The sequence below is a fragment of the Pelobates fuscus genome, chromosome 4 (assembly GCF_036172605.1).
Source record: "Pelobates fuscus isolate aPelFus1 chromosome 4, aPelFus1.pri, whole genome shotgun sequence".
Classification (NCBI taxonomy): domain Eukaryota; kingdom Metazoa; phylum Chordata; class Amphibia; order Anura; family Pelobatidae; genus Pelobates; species Pelobates fuscus.
The window spans coordinates 25,301,575-25,326,336 of record NC_086320.1 but is presented as its reverse complement, the minus strand read 5'-3'; the positions used below and the strand labels follow the sequence as shown (position 1 = coordinate 25,326,336).

The window sequence follows — 24,762 nt, the reverse complement described above, 5'->3', positions numbered from 1 at the left end:
TGCACTCCTGTGGGACACCACGTTACCCTGCCTGGCCACTCAATGAAGGACCTACAAATCAAAGCACTGAAAGGGGTTTTTAAAAATACCTAATAAAGAAAAACTTTTGAAGCCAGAATGATTAAATTGTATAACAGTAAGAATAGAGGACTAAATATTGATTTGGGTTTCCTGTCCCACTACCAACACTTTACATGAACACTCCTCCACATTATCTTACTGTTCTGTCATATGTATCAACACTTCAAAACTCATTCCAATATGTTTATTCTATCAATATATAAAGTACTATGTGTAGACATATGCTTTCACATACTCTTATGTATGTATGCTTATATACGTGACTTTGCATTTATATTTGTGTATATGAGTTCATGTGTTTGAGTATATATATATATATTTGTGTGTGTGTGTGTGTTTTCATGTATAAAGTGTACCATCTTCTGCACTGTCTGCTTGTTTTTTTTCTCAATCTCAATCTCCTCACTCTGATCTTCAGAAAGATATTTACGACCATCTGCAAGAATGTTGTCTATTTTCTATCAAACCTGTGTCTTATCTGCACTCATGTCGCTTTAACCCCTGTATCACAACTCAACTTTGAATTCTTTGTGTCGTCTTGATAAAGCATGCTTCAGACTTGAGGAAGGAAGGTTCTCCTGAATGCTTGTCACTCAAATATTCTGTTAGTCCAATAAAAAAAGTATTACAAGATACAAATTGTATCTGTTTTTTACATACATATATATATATATACACACACATATATATATATATATATATATATATATATATATATATATATGTTCTTTGTTGAGCTCATTTGCATATGTCTACCCATAATCCCTTGCAGTAGTGAGAGCACTGTTGAAGTGAGATTTCTGTGAGAAAACCAAGTCTTATGGCTTGACTGGTGTGTGTATTTGGGTTTAGCAATGTATTAACCATCCACTTACTTCAGGTGGAAGGAGTTTTCATTCACACTTTTTTCCCCACCACAACTCTGTTGGTATGTACTTTACAAGTAACGCCAAGCCTCCACTGCAAGCCAGTAACCAACCTCATGCTGATGAGTTGCATTCACAATGAAACAGCTGTCCATGAGTGGTTCACTGGCTTTGCTCCTCTTCCTGAGTTGTGTTTCAAAGCTGTTGGATACAGCAGACACATACTCCATGTATAAAGTGGAATTATGAGGCAAAATTGTGGTTCTTTGTTGAGCTCATCTGCATACGCCTACCCATAATCCCTTGCAGTAGTGAGAGCAAAGTGATATTTCTGTGGGAAAAGCAAGTCTTATGTCTTGACTGCTGTGTGTATTTGTGTTTGGCAATGTATTAACTATTCACTTACTTTAGGAAGGGTTTTTCATCCACACTTTTTTCCCCACCACAACTTTGTTGGTATGTATATATATATTTTACAGTGTAGTTTTTACTGAGATTGGTGCACGTACATTAATTCAAGCTTCCTCCTTCTCAGCAGATCACAAGGCATGTGGCATGTCTAAAGTATTAAAGAAAGGCCCAAAGCAAAATTGACAGAAGTCCCCTCAATGTGTTTCCATGATGCTCAAAAAAGCAAGCATATGGTTAGCTGACCATAATGTTGCTGCAGAACAGTCAGAGATCTGATCCGATGGGTAGTAACATAATCCATTTACAAATAGACATCGCCCACAGTGTGTCTTGAATGAGAACAAACGCAACGGATAAACTATTTAACAATAGAAATATTACCGTCCAACCCATGGACACAGACCACAAGGTGTATTCCGTCTTCCTCGTGTTCTTCCTCTGGTGGAAAGTATGGTGTGTCAGAGGCTAGAATGGACTGGTCACTGTATAGGAAACCTTCAAACTTTAGCTGTTTTCTGAATTTTTCTTTAGCCTGGTGAAAACTAGAAAATATATATTAACATTTATCACTGCTTAAAGGGAATTTGTCAATAAAAAAAAAGTTACTTATTTTACTACTTAGCATTCCAGTAATGTTGGAGTAGAGATTGTAATTGTATTAGTCAAGTGATGCAGAAATAAAATAACAAATTCAATTAGTATCTTGTAATACCTTTTGGACTAACAGAATTTTGGAATGGCAAGCTTTTGGGAGATCCTCCCTTTCTCAAGTCTCTGGCTCAGAAAGGCTTTAGACTTGTAGACTTGAGAAAGGGAGGTTCTTCCGAAAGCTTGCCATTCCAAAATTCTGTTAGTCCAAAAAAAAAGTTATTACAAGATACTCATTTCATATGTTATTTGTTCCAACCTCCTATAACCTCCGATCCAGTACTAGCATGAAATTTAGCATACTGCAATACAAAAATAAAGTGTCTCGATCCTCCTTTTCCTACAGAGCACCGCAATTATGGAATAACCTTTAGGGACACGGTCTTGAATCTTCATTCAATCTAAAATCTTTTAAGAGATCTATGGCAATATACCTCAGCACAGAATGCACCTGTCATGGTTGAATATATTTATTACCTGTTATGTGTTAAATTTATATATATATTTATATATTGCTTGTATATTGTATTTTTTTTTTATATTGTATGTTATTGTAACAATGCAATGTTTGATTGCCCAGACATACTTGAAAACGAGAGAAATCTCAATGTATCCATGCTGGTAAAATATATTATAAATAAATAAATAAATACATATTGTAACGGATCGACGGGCACCCCGACTGGGTACCCCAGTTGAAGGATGCTCCTAGCGCTTCCTGAGGACTCCAAGCACTGCAGTAGACACCATAACCACCAAACCGGAGAAGCATATGAATGCTCTCAAGCATATGAATGCTGTAAACAGCTGAACAGGAAAAGCATACAATCAGCTTACACTCCTGGCAATCAGCATACAATCCAATTCCCCCAGTAACGAGACGACACTTCATTTTGAGGTCAAGCAGAACTGGCTGTACTGGCACATACAGCCTCTTTTATTCCCAATCCACAAACATAGTACTGCCCACAGGGTTTTACAGAACAACCAATCAATCCATACAATATACACAGACACTCCCACACAAAATCCTCCCCTCTGCCTGTGATATGATTACTGAACACAATGGTTAATATAATTATCACAGGCAGAGAAATACAGTTTTTACAAAATATTAATAACTTCCAAAATATACATGCCAAAATAGACATGCACATATTCGAACTCAGCACACTTTAATTATAAACATTATAAACATTCAAAATTCAGCCAATTCCATCCAGAGGTTAAAACGTTAAGGGGAAGTCCTGTTTGACCAAATGAAGCATGGCTTTTCTGCCCAAAACCAGTTCCACAGAGTCTTCTATCCTGGAGATAATTGGGAAGTAATCCAATTATCTCCAAGGACAGAGGCAAAACTCTATTAGCCACATGGTAGCAAAATACAATAAAATACATAAAAAATATATAACTGTGCAGCTATTGCATAAAACATATACATTCAACATATCACCAGATAGCTTAGATCTGAGTGCACATTATGACTGAATGGCGCTCAGATCACATACATACAGTTCAATTGCCATGGAGCCAAAGTCTTTCACATAGTCTTTGGTTATACGAATGGCCTCCATGGCATAGCTATCTGGGGTAACACTGCTCACATAAGGAAAGTACAGAATGACCCGGCTTTCGGGTCTTTGCAGGGGAAAATCAAGCATTTTAACATGGGGCCATAGTCACAGGGCAGGAGGCTGGCAATCAGTCTTCTCCAATGCCCAGTGGCGAGGCAGGTTTCACCACACATATATTATCCACAAAGTTTTTCACTCATAGCTAAATTAAAAAATAAAAACTTATCTCATTGCCCAGTGCTCATTATGGCCCAAAAGTGGATTTTTTAAACAAGTTACAAGCTATCCAATACTCTTATGTAGTATATATATGTGACAAGACCAATCTCGCTACGTTGCATTGGAGGAGCCTGGTTGCCCGCCTGTTGCCTCGGGACTATGGCCCTGGGAGATTGGGCCCTTTAAAAACAGTATTCGGCCATACCAGAATGTATGTCACTCATTCTGGCCCTTTAAATACTGTTGGGGAAGGTTTGGCACATTTTATATGGCACTTCAGATGCAGCCGAAATGCCGAAGTTGTCGAAGTCGTCGAAGTGGCCGCCATTCGACAAAGGAACACGTGGCCATTTTAATTTAGTCGAACGCGGTCAGCAGTGTAAGCTAAAGAATCTATGGAACTAAAATCGGATGCGCAAATATACGAACACCGCTGACCCTTACCGTCACCTCCACTTCGACACTTTGGTAAAAGTCGAAGTACGTTCAACAATTCGAACAGCCGGTTGCAGTGTGCTAGTTGCACTAACGGACCCGTTTTTCTGTAGGAAATTGACCGACCGCATAGCCCAAATCTATGGGACTGTTTTGGGCAAAGAAATGTGCTTGCGGTCGGTCATAAAGGACTTCCACTTAACTTTTTATGTACTGGGGGGATTTGTCTGATTTTTGGTTTTGTCTGTATTTAAAGTATGCCGATTCCGAATATGTGTGTTTTATGTGAATATGATGCATATTTTTAAAGTTATAGTATATGTATAAAAAGTGTTTTTTTCCTGCCTGTGATAAATTACATTAACCCATTGTGTTCAGTAATTATATCACAGGCAGAGGGGAGGATTTTATGTGTTTGTGCTGGGTGTGTTTTATGTTTTACTGTACGGGATTGGTTACATGTTGTCCCTCCCTGTGAGATGTCCCCTTGCATGGGGACTTGCATAAAAGTCTGTGTGTGTTAATTAAAGGCAGATTATCTGACCACTGCTTGACCCTCAACACGGAGCTTTGTCTCGTTCTTGGGGGGATTTACTGTATGCTGTTAGAGACTGATTGCCAGGAGTGTAAGCTGATTATCTGCTTTTCTTGTTCGTCTGCTAGCAGCTATTTGTGAGGTTCCAGTTCGGGAGGTGGAGTGCTATTTTGTATCCAGTTCGGGAGTTTGGTGTTCTGCAGTAGCTGTGCTTGTATCTCTGGAAGGGGAAGATCTCCTAAACGGAGGTTTAACCCTTTTATGCCTGGGGGTGCCGTTACAATATATATATATATATATATATATTTAATAAAATTTGCATAATCAATTAATTAAAAAATACACAGGTTTTGCAGGGTCTGCAGTGAGTTATTACCAAACAAGGTAAAAACCCAGTCAATCGTAAAGAACACAGTATCTACATCCCTGATGCCCCTCATCAATTATTACCCCAATGTAAAAAAAAGAAAAAAGAAAGAAAGAAAGAAAGAAAGGAAGAAAGAAAAGAAAGAAAAGAAAAATAATTACTCACCTTTTCTACCAGCACCGAGTTTCTTTTGGCAATCTCATCCTCGGGCTGCATCATCTCCCATAAAGGAGCATTGGGGAATGTAAGCTTTGGGGAACGTAATCACCAACAATTCCTCCATAGAGAATCATCGTATTCACTGATTCCCTATGGCCAATCACCATATTCAATGATTCTCTATGGCCGATCATCGTATTCAATAATTCTCTATGACTTTACTGCACAGGTGCATCTGATATCACGGTATGTCATGGTATGAGAGACAGGAAATAAGATTCTGGGCTATCATACCCTGAAGGCTTAGAGACAAGGTTTGAAGCCACAATTGCAAGCCTTCTAATTAGTGAAATAAAGGGTCTTGGGCGGGCAGGGATCAGGACTTCAGGCACTATAACAACTTCAATAAGATGAAGTTGTTAAAGTATCTACAGTGTTCCTATAATGCTCACATTCTAAAGCCCTGAACATTGTATCCCTTACAGGTGCAATAAGGGATCCTGAGAATTTTATTTAAAGTATTAACTTTCTGCTCTAGAAAGCTGAAGGCTAAACCACCATAAATCACTACCTAAGTCACAATCCCATCAGCAGCAGTATTCTAAAGGAAAACAGTGCCTGATGACAAGGAGGAGTGAGTAGTATAACGGATCCTAACCTAATCTATGGCATCTAACATGTGGGTGTGAAATGGTATACAGTAGTATAGGGATATGGCTAGACTTAAACTATTACCTTGATCTGATAGATAGATATCGTTCTTATTACTTTTTGCCTCTCCTTTCCAACCTTTTGGGTCTAAGTCTGATGTATATAATAGAATCTTAAAGTAGAAAGCTGACATCATATCACAGCTTCAAGAACCTCTCGCTATCCCCATAAAACATAATGTTATAAGCTCAGCAATGATAAATGATAGCCAGGGCTGTGTTTGAATCATGCTGGCTCTGCCCCTGATCTGCCTCTTTGTCAGTCTCAGCCAATCCAATGGAGAAGCACTGTGATTGGATCAGGCTACAACTTCTGATGATGTCAGCAGACTGCTTGTTTTTCTGAGGCAAACAGCATTCAGAGTTACAGCTTCAGCCTTGAATACAGTATGATTGTGCTATATTTATGGAGGCATGAGGGTCCCAAGGGGGTTAGATGGTGGTTTTAACACTATAGGGTCAGGAATACATATTTGTCTTCCTGACCCTATAGTGATCCTTTAAGTAAAGTGAGAAACATTTCCTGCTTGAGTGAGAGCTCCCTGCAGAAGATTTAACCATAGTAACATAGAAACGTCTAATGTTTATGTTTTCATACTTATTAATGCTATTAAAATTAATGGCTGAATTAACTCTAACCTGGAGTGTCAACAAAGTTGGTATATGTCTAATAATATATATATATATCATAACAACATAATAGCATTATTATTATTTAATATTATTAGATAAATTCAAATTGACTGTTGAAAAACAAGGCAGTGATAACAATGCCCTTAGGGACACTTCCAAGTGGCCACTCCTTAGATGGCCACTGGAGGGGCTTCCTGGCTTGATTCAATGCATCTCTATGAGGACGTGCTGATTGGCCAAAATTGTGCTTGACCCCACCCCCTTGCCAATTTTAGCCAATCCAATGCTTTCCCTATGGGAAAGCATTGGATTGGCTAAAAAGCAGCAAGTTTGAATATGTAACCAAGGGGGTGGGGCCAGCGCCAGACCCGTGAAGAGCTAAAAATAAGGTGAGTTTTACCCATTCTGAAGGGGCTAAGTGGGGGACAAGTCACCTAAATGGTGGGTTTTCACTATAGGATCAGGAATACATGTTTGTGTTCCGGACCCTATAGTGATTCTTTAATTATTCACAATATGATTCAATTTCTCACCTGAGCATTCTTTCATTGATCTCTTCATCAGTTTCTGAATCGAAGGAAATAACACCAAATGATCCCAAAGGTTGTCTTGTGATTGGAAATACTGCTTGTTTTGATGAGAAACCAGGTATCATCGGAGTATCTTTTTTAATTGAAGAAAATGGTAAACATGTAGCTGTGCATGAAACAGACAGATTAACCATCTCAACACCCCTTCTTCCTTCTAAGGTGAGAACAGATGTATTAGAGTTGGCCTCTGGGAGTGCAGCAGAGCCCCTATTGACAACTTTTTGGCTGGTTTTGTGCACTTCTTGATAATAATTTGGATAATTATCTAAACATTGACCACTGACTGTGTCATCACCGAGTTCGATTTCATCCAGAACTGGAAATTCATTATCTTTACATTCAGATACGTTTGTTAAACTGGTGCCTAAAGCAATCTCTGTGTCTAGTAATGGTGGCAATGGAATGGTTGTTGAGATTAATATTTTTGATATTACATTGTCACATTCAGAAGAGGACTCTGAATTTTGACAGTTCGCAGAAGAAGCAATGTTTTTTTTTGGAAGCGTTGAAAGACCACAAACAGTTTCAGAATCACTGTGATCTGGCAAAGTATATGTGGCTGTAACATTGTTCTCAGATATTGTTAATGAACTCTGAAATGTAATTTCGACTGGAGATTTCTCATTATAAATCGCCATGTTGTTCATACATGGACTGCTATAGGATCTTATCTCTTCATCAATTTCTTTTGATTCTTGGCTAGAACTCTCTGCTGAAATTCCGTTTTCAGAACCTTCATTATTTTCACTTCCAAATAACTCATTCACTCCCATTTCATCATCAGACTCTTTTTTTATTAAAGTGGCATCGTCCGCAGATTCCTCTGGACTGCTAATTTGTGGAGCTGAAACGGATTTTGTTAATTTTGAAAGTTCTATTTCTCTTTCTTCATCTTCAAAAGGCAAAGAGTTAATGGAAGCCAAGGAAGCTTGAATCCCACTTGGCAAACTTGTATTACTTTCTGTATGTACTCCTTCTAGAGATCCTTTGTACGTTCCATGTTTTCTGGATAATTGCTGTAGAATGTCATTATCGCTTGGTAATTCCAATGCTCTGTTGCGTATATCACACCAAGCCACTGAACTTGGCTCGCTTTCTATGCCTGAATCTGATATGACAGATGACGATCTCTTAATAACTCCAGAACAAAGTGAAAATTCTTCACTTCTTTCTTTTGGAAAATATTTTACCATCAACGTGTCTTTTGAAGATTTATTGATTAACTCAGTACTGTTGCTTTTTGATAATATATGTCTACTTTGATTTAGTCTTCCATCAAGTGAAACAGTCTCATTTTTGAAGCTATCTATATCATGTAAAGCAATGTGTTCAAAACATGCACTATCATTTTTATTATTTAGTATCGCTCTTCTAGTCTGAAGTGTTTTATCCTCTTCATTTGACACAGAGGCTAGTATTCCATGTGGAGCACTCAAAATCAATACTGCTTCTCCCTTATACTGGTCATGGGTACTTGCTTTTACCTCAATATATGTAACACCTAATGATTTGTTAGCCTTTTGACAGGTATCATTAGTTTCACCATGATCATCCTGTTTACTGTCCGTCGTAGAGTATAATTCACTTTTAGGTGCTAGTTCCTCCGAAACAGGACTATATACTTTATAAAAACTTGTGTTTTCAGGATCTTCAATTTTTGTTTCAAACTCATGGTTAAAAGACTGTTTGTCACTGCTGGTATTGTCTTGCATTTCAAGGCTTGTTTTTTCAAAGGAAACATTTTCATGAACAGTTGTAGTCTGTCTGAAATTATAATTTTGTGTGATATTAACATTTTTTGTTGCATTTTCTTTTTCGAAATCTAATTCATTTTCATTTGTTTCCAATGATACATTATTCAAGGTGATATCTGAAATGCAAAATAGTATATTTTATCTTGAGTTAATAGTCACAGATTATGTAAAAAAATGACAAAAGTATGTATTATGGTTTAAGATAAGTAAATATAACGTAGTAAACAAACATCATAGTTATGTATGCATCATAGAATTAACAGTTATACCATAGAGATACTACTGAATAAAAATCATTGTAAGACATAGCATATGAGTGGGTTTAACTCGAAAAGCTAATCTTACTGTTAAGTGTATGTGCCCCATTGCTTCATAATAATACTGAACCCCAGTCTCGGGTATTCTCAGTGATGCAATGTTAGTGTTAGTGTTATATCATGTAGGTGCAACAGGAGTTTTACACCTGACTAAACTGAGCTAGTCATACAGAAATTGTTGGTGCACCTATATCATGGTCTCATGTCCTAGTTGTGAATGTCAACATTGGCACTCCGTACTATAAATAGGTGTACAACATAGAAACATAGAATGTGATGGCAGATAAGAACCATTAGGCCCATCTACAAATGTTGGTGCTGAATGCTTTAAATGTTATATAGCACTCCAGAATATCAAGCATGTTGGCACAATATATTCAGATGGTAACATGGAAGAGGTGTACATTGGTGTAAATATTCCCAAATTGGTTAATTGAGGTAATGGGATTAAGGTAATGAGAGGGATTATAATGAGAGAGCTGCTTCTCTAATTTAGCAGATGGCATGATCTTGGGTGTTCCTTTTTAAATTATTTGTGTTTGCATCTTACGCCTAGATTATATAGGCTTCCAATTACCAACGCACCATAGTCCTGCCACATCCTGGAATCATAGTGATATTAGGATCCAGGATTCAGTTCATGGGCTGACCTGGCTGACTACATATTACTTTGTCTAGACAGAGATACAAAGATAAATAAATCTAATGAGCAAATGAAAGGATCACTAAGTACTAGATCGGAAATGATTGCCAGACAGACAAATCGTATTAAGCCTGATAGGAATAAAACTTGCAATGAGCATCATCATATAAAGTCATACTCATATAATCCTGGCAAACATGTGTAGGTCTGCAAAATGTGCTCCTAAATTAGTTCTTGTTAAAGTAATTTTTTACCAGATCAACCAATATGAACTTAAATTGTCATAAAGCAAGAAACTGTTCATATTCACTACTCTGGTTTAATTAAGACAGGCAAAAGTGAGAAATTAAATGTTAATTAAGCACAAACTGAGTTTTCTGTTAACGGAGTATTAATGAGCAGGTCATTTGATCTTCCCCATCAGACCTTTAAATAAAAGACTGGCCTTTGCAAGTACCCCATTGCCTTTGCAGACTACCTCATGACAGTCCGATATTAATGTCCAATATTTCTTGCTCTAACTTATGATGTTCAAATGCATTCCCTCCTAAACTGCTACAATGAAGAACCTTCCCAACATGTTGGAAATTGAAGGTTGTTATTTGTGGTGAGCTATGCCAAATCTCATCTGTAGTAAGTTTATAGAAGTGCACTGGTCTCTGCTAGAGCAATCTCCATCCAAATAGAGGGACCTTGAATTCATGAAAATGTTATGTTTATGTGATGTAATCTCCTCATCAGCTATGTGCTGTATGCGTGTGTAATATGTGTAATATGTGTAATATATGTGTAATATATGTGTAATATGTGTAATATGTGTAATATGTGTATTACAAAGTGTGTAATATGATTAATTATGGAGAAAATATTTTAAACTTCCAATTTACACAGAATAACACATTTTCAAAGGGAAGTATTTAAGATTTATATGCACTCTTATTATAGGTAAATTTCACACCAAACATTTTTTTAGCAGGGGATTTGTTATGATATTGCAAGCACATGCAAAAATCTATAAGTTCAAATTTTTATCAATAACTAACCATTATCTTAATTCATCTTCCTCTGTCCTACAAGTCTAATATGTCTTAATTGTCTTATGCTATTGGTCATTAATTTATCAACTGATAACACACACATATTTTAATCAAATGTACATAAATATCTGCTTACTATACATATGTGTAGTACTTTTCATAAGTGGACAATAGACATGGATTCATGGTTGTAATTAGCAGAGAGAAATATTGTAGAAAGAGAGATAGCATTTGTTTACTATCTATACTATGGCATTACTTTAGTCGGCTATTTACTGTTTTCTTATTTAAATGAAACTACAAATTGCATTGTCATTAGTAATCATATTCAAATGACATCAGTGTTTAATATTTCTACAAACCTTTCCTTGGACATTCCACATACCGGTCTTCAAATATAATTGGGAGAGAGGTCCAGTCTCCATCTATATCTATACATTCAACAGGTAGGGGAGGCATGCTAGTAAGGTACTCCGAACTTCTAACTTCAGTTGAGAAATTGCTGTGGCTTTGAATCCTATGTAAAGAACATGGAGTAGATCACTGATTGTTACTTTTTTTTGACCCGTGGACCTCTTTGGCATGTGTTGGTCTTGGGAGCCATTTCCATATTTTGTAGTAATTATTAGTAGTTTACTGTGATTAATCTGGAGTGATAGTATAAAGGTACATTGATGACATACTCTGAATACATGTCTCGTACTTGTGATGTATTTGCTCTAGATTGTAAACTAATTTTAGCAGCTATTTTTTAAAATTTATGTTTGGCTTATAATTTTTTGGGGAGGGGAGGCTACGATAGAAAGAGTTACTCTTACCAAAAAACTGTGCTTTCTTAAAAAAAATAAGCTTTTTGGTTTGAGTAACTGGTTCAAGGTACACTTTAGCATTAGGAATACAAATCTTTTTTTCAGCTTTTATCTTGATTTAGCAAAGGCTCTGAATCTAAATAAAAGTTGGAATAAAACAGTTTTACTTAGCTTTTTTTTCCAGTGTTGAGATAGCACCTGCAATTGCTCCATTTGCTTCCCGTAAAGTCACATTGACCCTTCGACATGTCCAATCCAACACTTCTTATAGAAGAGCATTGGAGACAACAAGCACACATACAGAAGAGTTGCACTTCTATGAAAGATTAGCTTTGAGAATCAAGTTTGACTCAGTTCTCACAGCAGGAATGTCTCTAGTGACTGTCAGGTAGACAGCTGATAGAGGCATTTCATTGAGAAAAAGTGGTCTGGGTGCCTTTACTGGTCTCTTAACTAATAATGTGCTGGAGATTGGTGAAATACGTCTGCATTTAGAAGATATTTGTGTTTTCCATGCATGAGCAAGCTGAGATCAAACTGTAAAATTGACAAATGTAAACCGTTATGATAATATGTTCACTGAATTCAGTAAACTTATCCAGAAAGGGGATGGATTTCCCAGAAAAATTAATTGGCTGCTTGAAAAATGGAAAATAAAAAAAAACTGTAATATCTAGAAATTGGAAAAAGTGTTGCCATACTAATTTTGCAATTCCCCTTTTTTTTGTTTTGTTAGTTTGCCTATGAACATGCACATACATTAACCTGTTACATCCTACAGGACTAACAACATAAATATCTTCTTTACTCTTTATTCTTTTTAAATGTAATCACTGGACTTGCAAATCATTTTCAAAGAGTAATCTTGAAGTATTTAGCATTAAAGGGACACTGTAGACACCCAGGCCACTAAGGCTAACTAAAGTGGTCAGGGTGCAGTGTCCTTATTGTACTTAGTGCTGCAATGGTAAACATCGCATCACTAAGTCTGTGTCCAATGGCTGTCTACCAGACAGCCACTGGGGGGAGGGGCGTTTCCTGGATCGAAACAGACCTTTGGTCCAGTAACTGATGATGGACGTGCTCACGCTCTGCATGAGGACATCCAGCTTCCGATTTTTTCCCATAGAATAGCAGTGATTCAATGCTTCCCTATGGTGAGGTCTAAAGCACGCACAGCATTTGCAGCACAAGTGCATTAGCGTCCGCTTGTAGCGGGACGTCAGAGGCGGCGGAGCGTCGACCCAGCACTGACGGAGATTGCCGCTGTGATCGGGTAAGTAAATAAAGGGTTTTTAACCCTTTAATAACCGGGGAAGGGCATGAGGGAGGGGGAAGGCATGGGCAGCGATAGTGTCTGGAATACAGCTTTGTATTCCTGGCACTACAGTATCCCTTTAAATTTAATTTCAATTAATTTACCATTAAGCATAAAATGATTGACCAATGTTGGAAAGTATAACACTTTAATATTTGTAACTGAGAATTATAGCATTGCGAGATTTAAAACTTTATGCATGTTATTTACTAAATTGTGAATTGTAAAAGTTTTAAAGTAGATTTAACATTTTACGCTATACAAAACATTTTCCAAGTCATATAAATGTTCAGTTTGGGTATGAAAGCTTAACATGTAAAATTCACTTTGAATTCCTACAAATTCCCATTTTTGTGTGTGCACTGTACCATATTGCTATGTTTCAGTTATATTTAACTTCCAGTCTAAGCGAGCCACTCAGCTGTTTGCAATTTTTTTTTATCATCCTGTCTCTTTTCACACAACAGATGATTTATAGTAAGCTTTGCATCTGCTCAAATGAATTTTACAGGCATAGAATGGTAGCTTTGTAATTCTGACAGTGTAGAGCATCTGCTACTACAGACATTAAGATTATTTTTAGTTCTGAAAGCTAATTTTCTATGTGACTGGAGAAAGTAAAACTAATGAATATATATCAAAAATATAATTTATGCAAATGTCTACAAACAACTTGACTATTTTTTTGGAGAATTTGAACATGCTTCAGTTCTCATTAATTTATTCTTTCCCTCAGGTAAAAAGCTTGGAAGGAGAAATGGAGAGAGGGTATTAGTTCAGGACAGAAAAATTATAACTAATGCAAGTTTTACTCCTCATGCCTCTTGACTAGGACATTTACTATGACTGGAAAACAAACAAAACATGTTTTACAGTTTTTCTAAATTGATTCAAAAATGATGAAAGGTGTTGGATAGATTATGTTTCTGACATTACTGATAGTATGCAGCATTTCATTTTAAACCATGTTATTCTGGCAACATTAAAGGGACACTATAGTCACCTGAACAACTTTAGCTTAATGAAGCAGTTTTGGTGTATAGATCATGTCCCTGCAGCCTCACTGCTCAATCCTCTGCCATTTAGGAGTTAAATCCCTTTGTTTATGAACCCTAGTCACACCTCCCTGCATGTGACTTGCACAGCCTTCCATAAACACTTCCTGTAAAGAGAGCCCTATTTAGGCTTTCTTTATTGCAGGTTCTGTTTAATTAAGATTTTCTTATCCCCTGCTATGTTAATAGCTTGCTAGACCCTGCAAGAGCCTCCTGTATGTGATTAAAGTTCAATTTAGAGATTGAGATACAATTATTTAAATTACATCTGTTTGAAAGTGAAACCAGTTTTTTTTTTCTTGCAGGCTCTGTCGATCATAGCCATGGGAGGTGTGGCTAGGGCTGCATAAACAGAAACAAAGTGATTTAACTCCTAAATGACAGTGAATTGAGCAGTGAAATTGCAGGCGAATGATATATACACTAAAACTGCCTTATTTAGCTAAAGTCATTTAGGTGACTATAGTGTTCCTTTAAGTCGAATATACTCACAGGTTTTCCTGAAAAGTAACAACAGTTGGTTTTTCATGTTCTGTGTAGAAAAACGCTTCTGAAAATCTTCTTACCTGCAGCGAACAAAACAAAAAACTGATGTGAATCACTCTTTATGATTTTATAGTTAAATATGTTTTCTTTCGCTAGAAGTTATTAAAATAATATATACCATGCATTAAAACTTGGGATAAGTAACTGTCATGTTAACCAAAACGTAACGTTTAAGGAGAAATTCATTTTTTTTCTACCTGGACAAGATAGAAGAGTATAGCATGGCTAAATGGGCTAAGTTTTATTTTGATTTGCCTTACAAGAGAAAACAAAAATTTAGCTTGTGTATACCCTGGTTCAAGAGGCTACTCAGTGAATTAAAAAAAAAAAAAAAAAAATTATAAATTATAGAACTTATAGAATTATAAAATTATAAATTATAGAACTATTAGACTTATGCATGGCGAGAAAATTCATTTCAGCAGAACATTTTTTTATGAAGATAAAAAAAATATTAAGAAGGCCAAATTTCGGCCATATTGTGATTCGGCTTGGCAGAATTTCGGTAAGGAAAAACAGATTCAGAAAACGAATCAGATGGATCAAAAGGCAGGAATATGGGTCAATCGGTGAACTGATAAATAAATACAAAACATAGATTTGCAGTACATTGATAGGAACATTTCCCCTCCATTTGGTTCATAGAGCTAGTGAGAAAAAATAACCAAGAGTAAAAAAAGAGGAGAAACACTAAACAAATCTATATTTGTATTCTATATATTAATATGATATAGAAATATAGAAATATAGATTTTTGTACTCCTCCTTCTCTCTTCCCTCTATTGGTCAATTCTCATTTGATCTGTGAATAAAATCAACATTCAGTGAGTTTCCCCTAGCCATCAATCATCATTTTAAATCCCCTATTTTTATGATGCTCTGATCGGAATTCAGAATCACCAAGTGGCTTGGCCACTTTCCCTTGGTTTGTGATTCTGCTAAATTTTGGTTCAAAGTTCTGGAACTTGACTGATCACCTGATAGGCCCAAATTGGGATGAACTTCAGTTTATAACAAAGGAAATCTCCCAGTCTAAGATGTATTAATCACATTTTTTTTTCAGTGTGGTAGATTGTAAGGATAGTACATCATTACGTACGCAGTATAAATCAAATATTGTTCATAAGATAAACAATTTACCCTTAAGGTGTGGTGTTCTTGCATGAGGTAGGTGGTCACATTAGACTGGAGCGTCACAGCTTTTAGAAACTGGGTCCAGATTACTAAAATCTGGGAGCAGAGCCATGCTATGTCCTTTTGTACCTGCTCTATTATGATCTCTGGACTGTTCAGCATCTAAAATAAACATCATATAACACTTAATAACAAAAAAAAATACATTAAAAAATATAGACAATTTTAAAGAAAAGTCATTAAAATATTTGTGAGGAATTTATTAAGTAAATGATAAGAACAAAAAATTAGAACACAGAAAATAATTAGAACAAAAACAACCTACAAGACATAGTAAAGACAATTTGCTTCTAAGATGTTTCATGTCTAGTATTCATTTTGGATGATGGTAGAGAATGAAAGAGATTACAAATCATGTTCCTGTGGTGTATGGCTAGCTGACAAACCATGCAACTAGAACTGCATCTACATGCCCAGGCAATCAAGCAATCTATGTTGGCTAATACTGGATTCACTGGCTAGCTGACACTCCATGCTGGCTGTAGCTACATCTGGGTTAACTGGTTAGCCGTACCACATATGGCTGTTCCTAGTTCCACTGGGTTGCTGACTGCAATGTGTATGGGTTTAAAGGCTTTCACTTCACACTAGACATATATGTTTCCTGGTTCACTGGTTAAGTAACAGTTCATGCCGCATGTAGCTATTTCTAGGTTAACTGGTAAGCTAACAGTCATATGCTTGTTGTAAATATCTGGGCGTGCTGATTAGTTGTCTGGGTTCAAGGGGCACTCCTATGCCTAATTAAAAATCACTGTTTACTAACTATACCCCGAATGAAAACATGCGTGCATTTAACCCCTTAAGGACCAAACTTCTGGAATAAAAGGGAATCATGACATGTCACACATGTCGTGTGTCCTTAAGGGGTTAAATATGCAGGGTATATCTAAAAATAGATCTCTGCAGCCTTTACAAGCCCTCCCTTCTAATCCCGCCCAAATTTTGTGTGAGTGTCCAATCACAGACTTCCCATGCAGCTCAATGAGAAGTCTGCGCAAGTCAGGTGCTCTGGGCAATTTACTGCCTCCACTTAGCCTCCACTTAGCTAATCAAACCAGGAAGTAACAGGACCGGTTGTCTGATTGATACCTGGGGGATGTAAGATGCACATTTCTATTGAAATCTGCATTATTTAAAAAAAAAAATGGCTAAAGAAAAGAGGACACATTCTTCACACATAAAGCACTTTAGAAAGCTAAAGTGCTTAGGAGTCTGGTGTGTTGCTTTAATCAAGTTGATTAGCTCATGATGGATTAGCTAACAGTCACATGCTGACTCATACTGTGGATTCCCTGGCTAGCTGCCTAGCACCCCTCCCCACCCCCCACCCCTCCCAAGCTATATATGTCTTAGTTTCTATAATTAAGTTAAGACTCATAACTAAGACAAATAGCTAGATGACCATAAGCACCTTTGCTTGGATGGGACCACAATGTGATTAATGAAATGCAAGCAATGCAATCATTGTTTAATGTGCTAGTTTTTTTTTTTTTTACATTGGTGCTGGTAGAATTAAGGTATAACGTTTCCACATTTAACATTTAATCTCTCCATTTGTTTACAGTTTCATTAGCACAATGCCTGCGTAACAATGTATTGCCACAGAGTCTTTTAGTCATAACTGTTTTTTTTTATCATCTAGGAGGATGTTCAGTGATAGAAAATTGACTTTAAAACTTAGAATAAGATGTGTTAACATAAAATTTGGGGGTGCAGGGGGACGCCTGACCGCTAAGCCGACCAGACGAGTGGCACGCGGGCTCTGGCACTTTTGGTCACAAATGCCGAGACACGTTTCACTAGTCTGTTCCGGCTTTCTCAATCAGTAAGCCAGAACGGACCAGCAAAACGTGTCTTGGATTTTACACCACGTGGGTACGTTTGTACAAACTTTTGCATATGTTTATTTTTGTTAATTTATTTTAATTTTTTGAATAATAAATTGCATTATATTTGGAAACGTCCCATGGAATGTAAAACATTGCTGCTGCTTGAAGAAAGGCCGTATCCCCTCTAAGTGATACACATGCTGTTATACCAGGTGCCCGGTCTAGGGCACCTATAAAGGTGAGAGGTTCACTGTGTGTTTGTACTTACTCTTGTATTTTAAGAGTTAATGCCCCACATCTGGCTATACTCCCCAACCCCCCCCCCCTTTTGTTGTCTCCATACATACAAGGATATCCATATATATGAGAATAAATCATTGAACTCTACCTCAATATACCAAAGCCTACGTGATCGGAATATCCAATTTGTCCAATTATCATTCTGATTGTGCTGCTTAACCTTTTAGGGAAAGCCTTTATTCTATTAAGTGCTTACCACTTGTTACTATTAGTTCACCTTGAACATATAGTCACTGCTGTTTTATGTTCTTATAATAAGGTGGAGAGTACCTATATTGTGTGGTAGCTGCTTATATTATCAACACACACTTTGTTGCACTTTATTGCATATTATTATACACTTTGTTGCACTTCATTTACAAGCTCCTTTGGCATAGAGCACTTTGTATGTTTATGCCATGGGATCAGTCGAATCAGCTTGAATTTTATGTGTCTCTTTCTACCTGTCCCTCCTCTGATTACCTATCCTGTCTAAAACTTCAAAAATTGTGCATGTTGTGGCAATAACCTCAATGTAATCTGCAAAACTAAGCGTGAGGAATGCCATTGGGGTACCTCAAGCCTGTTTGTACTTATCTTAAACACTGCAAAAAAACAAAAAAAAACTATAATTCTACATCCAATGTCTCACATGCTTATATTTTTCATAATGCTTTTTTGTCACTGGATGGCGATGTTTCCCCATTTGTGGTCATCTTAGAAGATGCTTTTGTAAGATTGCCTGCTGGAAATACACCAGCCAATATTATAACAGAGAACATATTTACCTATGCTTTAATTAAGATTGGTGATTAAATGTCTTCTATTTTTAGCCCATTAATTACACACTCATTAAAACATAATTAAAATGGAATGTGATGTTTACACTTGTAATTCAAAGAAGCGTGTCAGCATTGCCCCTGTGACAAATGCATTTGTGTATTGGTACACGCTGAAATTAGTCCCTTGTTTTCCATCTGATTAAGACATCATTGTTATTAATGTATTTATTTTATAATTCATATAAAATGACCCTTACCAAGGATTCTTCACACAGATTATAGACATAAATAAGCACATTAAACATTAGGATCAGGTAGTGTCAGACTAGATAAAGCAAAGGGCAGGTTCAAAGAATGGGAACACTGGTGGGGTAGGGAGAATAAAGAAAGTAGGACAGTCGGAGAAGATCACCAGGGCCGTCTTTAACGCGGGGCAAACGGGGCAGCTGCCCCGGGCCCAGTTGCTCCTGGGGGGCCCAGAGCAGCTGCCCCGTGGGCCCCGCGATTTGCGCAGCCCCCCTTGGACCCGGCGGTGCGGCTGAACAGAGCCGCACCGGTCCGCACGCCGAGGAGGCTCCCCGGGTGGCTCATGCACTAAGGGCCACCCGGAGAGCATGTGTGAGCAGGGGCCCGGTCTGGCGCTGTGACGCTTAAACAGTGCGACCGGGCCCCTTCCTGTACCGGCTGGGAGGAAGTGGACGGAGAACACAGCCGCGCGGGAGGAGAATGGCAGGGAGGGGAGTTCCAGAGGAAAACTCCCATCTGCCTCAGCCTGCCACTGGACCCCAGGGAAACCACCCTCCAGGAAAAGGTAAGAACCTGGAGGGTGGCTAAATGTATGCTTGTGTGTATGTTTGTGTGTGTCAGTATGTCTGTCTGTGTATGTATGTCTGTGTGTGTGTATGTCAGTAGGCCTGTGTGTGTCAGTATGTCTGTCTATGTGTATGTCAGTATGCCTGTGTGTCAATACTTCTGTCAGTGTATGTGTCTGTGTGTGTATGTATGTCTGTGTGTGTCAATACGTCTGTCAGTGTATGTGTCTGTGTGTGTCAGTATATCTGTCAGTGTGTGTGTGTATGTGTCTGTGTGTGTCAGTATATCTGTCAGTGTATGTGCCTGTGTGTGTATGTGTGTATGTCTGTGTGTCAGTATGTCTGCCAGTATATATTTGTGTGTCAGTGTATGTGTGTGTCAGTATGTATCTGTGAATGTTTTAATGTCTGTCTGTGTGTATGTGCCAGTACGTCTGCCTGTGTGTGTGTCAGTATGCGTCTGTGTGTGTGTCAGTATGCGTCTGTGTGTGTGTCAGTATGCGTCTGTGTGTGTGTCAGTATGCGTCTGTGTGTGTGTCAGTATGCGTCTGTGTGTGTGTGTCAGTATGCGTCTGTGTGTGTGTGTCAATACGTCTGCCAGTATATATTTGTGTGTATCTGTGAATGTCTTAATGTCTGTCTGTGTCTGTATGTGCCAGTACGTCTGTCAGTGTGATTGCACATTGGGCGTAATTGGGGGGAGGGATAGGAGGGGCAGGGCCCAGGGGGCCAAAGAAAATGCATTGCCCAGGGTCCTAATCATATTAAAGACGGCCCTGAAGATCACCTAGGGTCAGAATGACGATTGAACGATGGCTTCAACGTAATATTTTTGGATAAGCTTGTCAAATCAGTTAATATTTTTGGATGTACATAAAATGATTTCATATTTTGAAAAATATGTTTATATATATTTTTTTTAAAATTATATATTGTTTTGATATTCTAAATTTTGAATTATTTTAACATTTTTGACAAAAAATATGAAGTCATTTACAATGCTTATCAAAAAATATTATCAAGGCCTATGTCAGATGAAGCAACACTTAAAGGAACACTATAGTCACCTAAATAAAGCAGTTTTAGTGTATAGATCATTCCCCTGCAATTTCACTGTTCAATTCACTGCCATTTAGGACTTTGTTTCTGTTTATGCAGTCCTAGCCACACCTCCCCTGGCTATGATTGACAGAGCCTGCATGGAAAAAAAATGGTTTCACTTTTAAAACAGATGTAATTTACCTTAAATAATGGTATCTCAATCTCTAAATTGAACTTTAATCACATACAGGAGGCTCTTGCAGGGTCTAGCAAGCTATTAACATAGCAGGGGATAAGAAAATCTTAATTAAACAGAACTTGCAATAAAGAAAGCCTAAATAGGGCTCTCTTTACAGGAAGTGTTTATGGGAGGCTGTGCAAGTCACATGCAGGGAGGTGTGACTAGGGTTCATAAACAAACGGATTTAACTCCTAAATGGCAGAGGATTGAGCAGTGAGGCTGCAGGGTCATGTTCTATACACCAAAACTGCTTCATTAAGCTAAAGTTGTTCAGGTGACTATAGTGTCCCTTTAAGAAAGAGAAGAGTTAATGAAAATTGGAAAGTGGCCAACTAAGCACGAGAAGAGATTTCAAGTAATAGTATAACATTAAGGCAAATGAGTGTAACCTGAAAAGAGAACAAGCAGATGGAGATGATGTAAAATAGCACAGACGACAAGTGGGTCAAAGCAGAATATGGTTTTAGGAGAATGCAAGATTTGCATATTAGAATGTAGTTTAGATTTCTGCACATCTGTATATATCCTGTGTGAGAGACATGAGCAAAATATCTAAAATATAGATATACAACTTGTCCAACTTGTCTGGTTACAACTACATGTCTGTTCATCCACCCATTGTAAAGCGCTGCAGAATTTGACGGCGCTCTATAAATATCATAATAATAATAATAATAATAATAATAATAATAATATGAAATGTATTGTTATACAGATTTTACTATAATACTTTTCCTGCTCGTAATCATTTAAGGCAACTCCTTAGTCACTTCTTAGTATTTTTTTTAAAACAGCAGAGACAAGTCTCCAGGAAGATAAAGAACTCGGAGCAGAAAAGAGTCCCCAGGATGAAGATGGTGGTGTCTACGAGGGTCTGCTTCAGTGGGTGGATAAATTTAGGTTTAGAGAAAGGGGATATTTATGGCATGTAGAATTTGAAGAGTTACTTGCAAATGATTCACCCTCCTATGATTGATAGCAGAACTTCATCACTCATTAAAGTCCTGCTGCTCTTCCTGCAAAGCATTTCCTGTGTGAGAGGCTGTTAGTGGGCAGATAGGAAGTGATCCATTCTGGGTGTCTTCCAAACTCATTTATTTAAGGAGGCATCTAATGGGTCTGCAAATTATTGTAAGGTAAGTACTGTGTGTGACCCTCATTCACCCCCTTTGGATTAAGAATGCCTAGCATCCTGTCCATAGCACATTCACAAATTGATATCAAATACACGATAATCTGTCATGTTACAAGTAATGCTGAAACTGCCGTTGGCACATCTATCTGGCCGTCTATATGATTTTGAAGTAGCTAGCTGGATTTCAAATTTAATCATCTTAGACATGTTAAAAATATATAAGAAATTGGAGCATTCAAGGATAGCTTGAACCCACTGCTGAGAATGTAAATGAAGGAGCAGAATATGCTAGCACAACAGAAAGAAAAACCTCCATCTGTGCAGAAATATGGGATACAAATTAAGACTTATTGACGAAACTCTGAATTAATGGTAAGCAATTCAGTTTAAATTATTTTTGTAGTAATTTTGTTCCTTTAGTTTGTTGAAAGTCAGTGTAATTAGCATCAGTCAAAAGAAGGAACAACTAACTTAATTTAAACAAAATCTGAACAGAAATAGCCCAATTTAAATATGCCAAACGGGATTAACTATCCTTTAATGTGTATCCAAAACACCGTTTTAATCCATTTTAAGTTTGTATTTGTTTATTTGTTAATATTTCAAACATTGCACTCATATACATGGTGTTTGCTCCCTTTCTGATTTGTAGATTGCCACCATGATTCCTCCTTTCGAGACACATGTATTGTGTCCAAAATGGCATGGAACAAGGAGACATAACTGGAGCTATTTTCCTTGATTTGGCAAAGGCCTTTGACACAGTAGACCATGACATTTTACTGCACAAACTAAAAAACTTGGGTATTTGTGATTGTCTGCTAACCTGGTTTCAATCATATGTATCGGATCGCTCACAATATGTATCCATTTCTGACAGCGACTCCCTCTCCCAGTCATGTGTGGTGTTCCCAAAAGGTTCCATTCTCGGCCCCCTACTATTTACATTATTCATAAATGATCTGCTAATGTCTGCAAATCCTCAAATCTACACATGTACGCAGACGACACAGTTATCTATGCGAGCAGATCCAATCTACCGCAGCTTGAGGCTGTGCTCCAAGACCAGAGATAGAAAAGTCAATCACAAAAAAACAAACTCTTCCTAAACACTGACAAAACTGTCACAAAGATATTTGGAACAGTACCTAAATTACACAAATTAAACAATGTCCATCTATCCATGAAAACAAAATCAAATAGCACACTGACCGCAGTCCACTGTTCCAAATACTTGGGTATGTTGTTAGACACCAATCTATCTTTTGGCCTCCACATAGAAAAACTTGCATCTAGGCTTTATCTAAAACTAGGTGCCCTGTACAGAAACAAATCCTGCCTGTAAAGGAAAAGATTGTACAGCAAATGCTAGCCCACCTTAATAAACTTGATACATTGTATAACTTGTTCTGCTGATTTGTGCTACAATGTAATTACATGACCCACCATTGTGACATACTAAAATAACTAAACTGGTTGTCGCTGGAATCTAGATGCACCCTTCATTTTTACAGCCTTGTGTTTAAGAGCTTTTCTCCCACCCTAACTGAGTAGAATGGTTTCCCCCGGCTGTTCCCACCTCCTATAACCTCTGATCTAGTACCAGCACTTTATTTAGTCTACCTCAATACAAAAAAAGAAAGCAGCCCGATCCTCCTTTTCCTACAGAGCACCGCAATTATGGAACGACCTCCCGCACACTTTCAAATCTTCCCCAAGCCTAAAATCCTCTCTGCATACCTCAAAACAGAATGCACATGTCATGGTTGATTATATATTTCCTACCTGTTTTATGTTACATTTTGTATATATTGTGTATTAATATTGTTTTTGTATTTTATTGTACCCTATTGTATCAATGCCAAGTTTTGTGGACCCAGGACATACTTGAAAACGAGAGAAACCTCAATGTATCTTTCCTGGTAAAATATTTTATAAATAAATGTTATAGATAAAAATAAATAAAATGGATCCCTCAGAAAGATAAGTTATCTCTCCGTTTCTTGTGGGCTAAATGTAATAATGTATACATGGTTATACATTGTGTTTGCAGGTAGGAATTACAATCTTACTAAAAGCACCATTTTCACCTATGCCTATTGCAGAGGTTAAAGCCGTCCTTCATTTTAATCATTTTAATTGTGGCAGAAAATTAGGAGTATTGAGAAACTAATATCTCTGTTAGTGTTTCCTTTTTATTTATTTATCCTCTTTTTTTAAATAGTTTTATAATTATATATTTTTTTTAAATATTGAGGATCTGTTCCATTCTATATTTAATGTTCATATTAGATATATTATTGGTTATATAATCATTATAGAGCATATAAAAGAATGCATTAATGTTGTATTTATGCCTGGAATGTCCTTTTAACTCTTAATTACTAATCCATGTCTATTTCATGTTGTTACTTATAATTTAAATTTCATCCATCTTCAATGATTTTGATCAGCTACGATATCATGGTTTAATTAAGTTTGGTAAGGCAGGTAGCATACTGAGCTTCATGCAGTCTCCAGAACTACATTCAATTAGGCTGCTTTGGGATGCACTGGATAGAAAGGTGAAATCAAACTAACCTACGTGTGGGAAGTTAAGCCCTGTGTGGTATGAAGTATATTAAAATGGGGTTGACCTCCAGCTTATTCCTTTACTTTTATTTTAATTTCACATACAAAATGTTTAGAGTGTTATTTTATTAAAATACTTGCATCGCATTTAATGATAAGTAACCTCAG

The 24,762-nt window shown here is 37.2% G+C and overlaps 1 protein-coding gene across 2 annotated transcripts in view; it reads right to left on the bottom strand.

Annotated features, from left to right (window-relative positions):
• Positions 1 to 24,762, bottom strand: part of FAM135B (family with sequence similarity 135 member B) — a 193,293-nt gene that overhangs the window by 32,320 nt on the left and 136,211 nt on the right. For both annotated transcript variants that reach the window (XM_063451034.1, XM_063451035.1), the window contains 5 exons: positions 15,848 to 16,003; positions 14,654 to 14,727; positions 11,342 to 11,496; positions 7,172 to 9,098; positions 1,740 to 1,900 (listed from right to left, as the gene is read on the bottom strand). In XM_063451034.1, coding sequence (XP_063307104.1) covers positions 1,740 to 1,900; positions 7,172 to 9,098; positions 11,342 to 11,496; positions 14,654 to 14,727; positions 15,848 to 16,003 — 2,473 coding nt within the window. The remainder of the gene's footprint in view (positions 1 to 1,739; positions 1,901 to 7,171; positions 9,099 to 11,341; positions 11,497 to 14,653; positions 14,728 to 15,847; positions 16,004 to 24,762) is intronic.